A 1,748-nucleotide genomic window follows, 5' to 3' on the forward strand; every position below is an offset into this window, starting at 1 on the left:
AGGGCAGTGGGCAGGGGTTCTGGAAAGGGGCACGTGCCAGGGCAGTGGGCAGGGGTTCTGGAAAGGGGCACGTGCCAGGGCAGTGGGCAGGGGTTCTAGAAAGGGGCACGCGCCAGGGCAGTGGGCAGGGGTTCTAGAAAGGGGCACGCGCCAGGGCAGTGGGCAGGGGTTCTAGAAAGGGGCACACGCCAGGGCAGTCTGCAGGGGTTCTGAAAGGTGCATGCACCAGGGCAGTGGGCAGGGGTTCAGGAAAGGGGCCCGCCTGCTATGATCAGCACACAGGTTACAAGCCTGGGCGTGCATGTGCCGCGAGGACATGGGCTCCCCCGGTGTCCCCACACCGTCTTGTGTAGAATCCTTGCCTCGTGTCCGTTTTGGAGGACTAGCGTCTCACGATTGAAGGCTGTGCCTGGCATCGCCCGGCACCTCCCTCCTCCCTCCGGTCCCTTCCAGAGTACATCAAAATGGCAGACCAGTATGTCCCCGTCCCCGGTGGACCCAATAACAACAACTATGCCAACGTGGAGCTGATCGTGGACATTGCCAAGCGGATCCCCGTGCAGGTAGATGGGCCCACGGGCGGGCGGAGGCCTGAGGGTCCTCAACAACTCAGGACAGCGCCGGGGTCAGTCTCCTGGACTGGAGGACTCCACTCACACCTCCCCCGTCTGGTTGCAGGCAGTGTGGGCTGGCTGGGGCCATGCTTCGGAGAACCCCAAGCTGCCGGAGCTTCTGCACCAGCTCGAGATTGCTTTCTTAGGTAGGAGTGATGCATGGGGGCGGGAGGTGGGGATGGGGGGCTCGGATGGAGAAGTCGGTGGGCCAGGTTCTCTTTCTAGCTCACTCCTGCTCCCCAATAGTGAGATAAGCTTGGTAATCCTGACCTCGGGTTTCCACTGTGGGCCACAAGCCCACGGAGCCGTGGGCAAGGCCTGTGACTGGGTGTGCTGGGCCACAGAAATGGGGACCCTTAAAGTGGTGGCCACCGCAGAATGAGGCAGCGACCAGTGTCCACTGCTGGCACCTCTGTTGGTCCCAAGATGTTAGTCAGGTTCAGATTTCTGACTGGGTTCGGGGGTGGGATAGGGGGAGCGGTTGGCACATGTCTGATACGACATGTTGCTTAAGTCACTCTTGGACCTCCTAGAATGCCCTGCACCCCTTGGGACCAGGGTTTCCCTTTTCTGCTGTTGATCCGCTGGGGTGATGGCACCTGTGTGTATCAGGATTGCTGTGCTACTTGATTTTGACTAACAGGAGCCCCGGTGGCTTAGTGGTTACTTGTTGGGCTGATAACTGCAAGGTGAGCAGTTTGAGACCGCCAGCCGCTCCAAGGGAGGAAGAGGAGGCTTTCGACTCCTGTAAAGAGTTATAGTCTGGGAAACCCACAGGGGCAGTTCTACCTACTGCTCACCTACTTGCTGGCAGGTAGATTTTTTAGCTTGGCCTCAGTACTGCCCTTCCTTGAGCAGTTAACCCCCGGTGCTGCCCCTTGACTTCCAGTCTGCAGCCCAGACCTGCCCATGTCTGAGGCCGCTCAGGGGAAATGCACTCTGTATGTGCCAAGGGTCTGCATGGTGACATGTGGCTGCTGACACGCTCTGGGGGGTGGCCTTGAAGGATGGCCCCAGCAGCCTCTTGTTAGCCTTCAGTTTGGGCACCTCTGGGAGGGCGACAGTCAGAAAACTGTAGCCCTGAAGCCCAATCTGGCCCACGCCTGCTTTTATAAATAAAGTTTTATCGGCACA

General features: G+C 59.2%; 1 protein-coding gene across 1 annotated transcript in view; it reads left to right on the forward strand.

The window, feature by feature from the left end:
• Nucleotides 1–1,748, forward strand: part of ACACB (acetyl-CoA carboxylase beta) — a 125,725-nt gene that overhangs the window by 52,631 nt on the left and 71,346 nt on the right. Inside the window, exons 5-6 of the mRNA XM_045296685.1 lie at nucleotides 454–563; nucleotides 679–760. Coding sequence (XP_045152620.1) covers nucleotides 454–563; nucleotides 679–760 — 192 coding nt within the window. The remainder of the gene's footprint in view (nucleotides 1–453; nucleotides 564–678; nucleotides 761–1,748) is intronic.

Source organism: Echinops telfairi, unplaced genomic scaffold (assembly GCF_000313985.2).
Source record: "Echinops telfairi isolate 266 unplaced genomic scaffold, ASM31398v2 ScPeMD7_7412;HRSCAF=8450, whole genome shotgun sequence".
In the NCBI taxonomy this organism is placed as follows: Eukaryota; Metazoa; Chordata; class Mammalia; order Afrosoricida; family Tenrecidae; genus Echinops; species Echinops telfairi.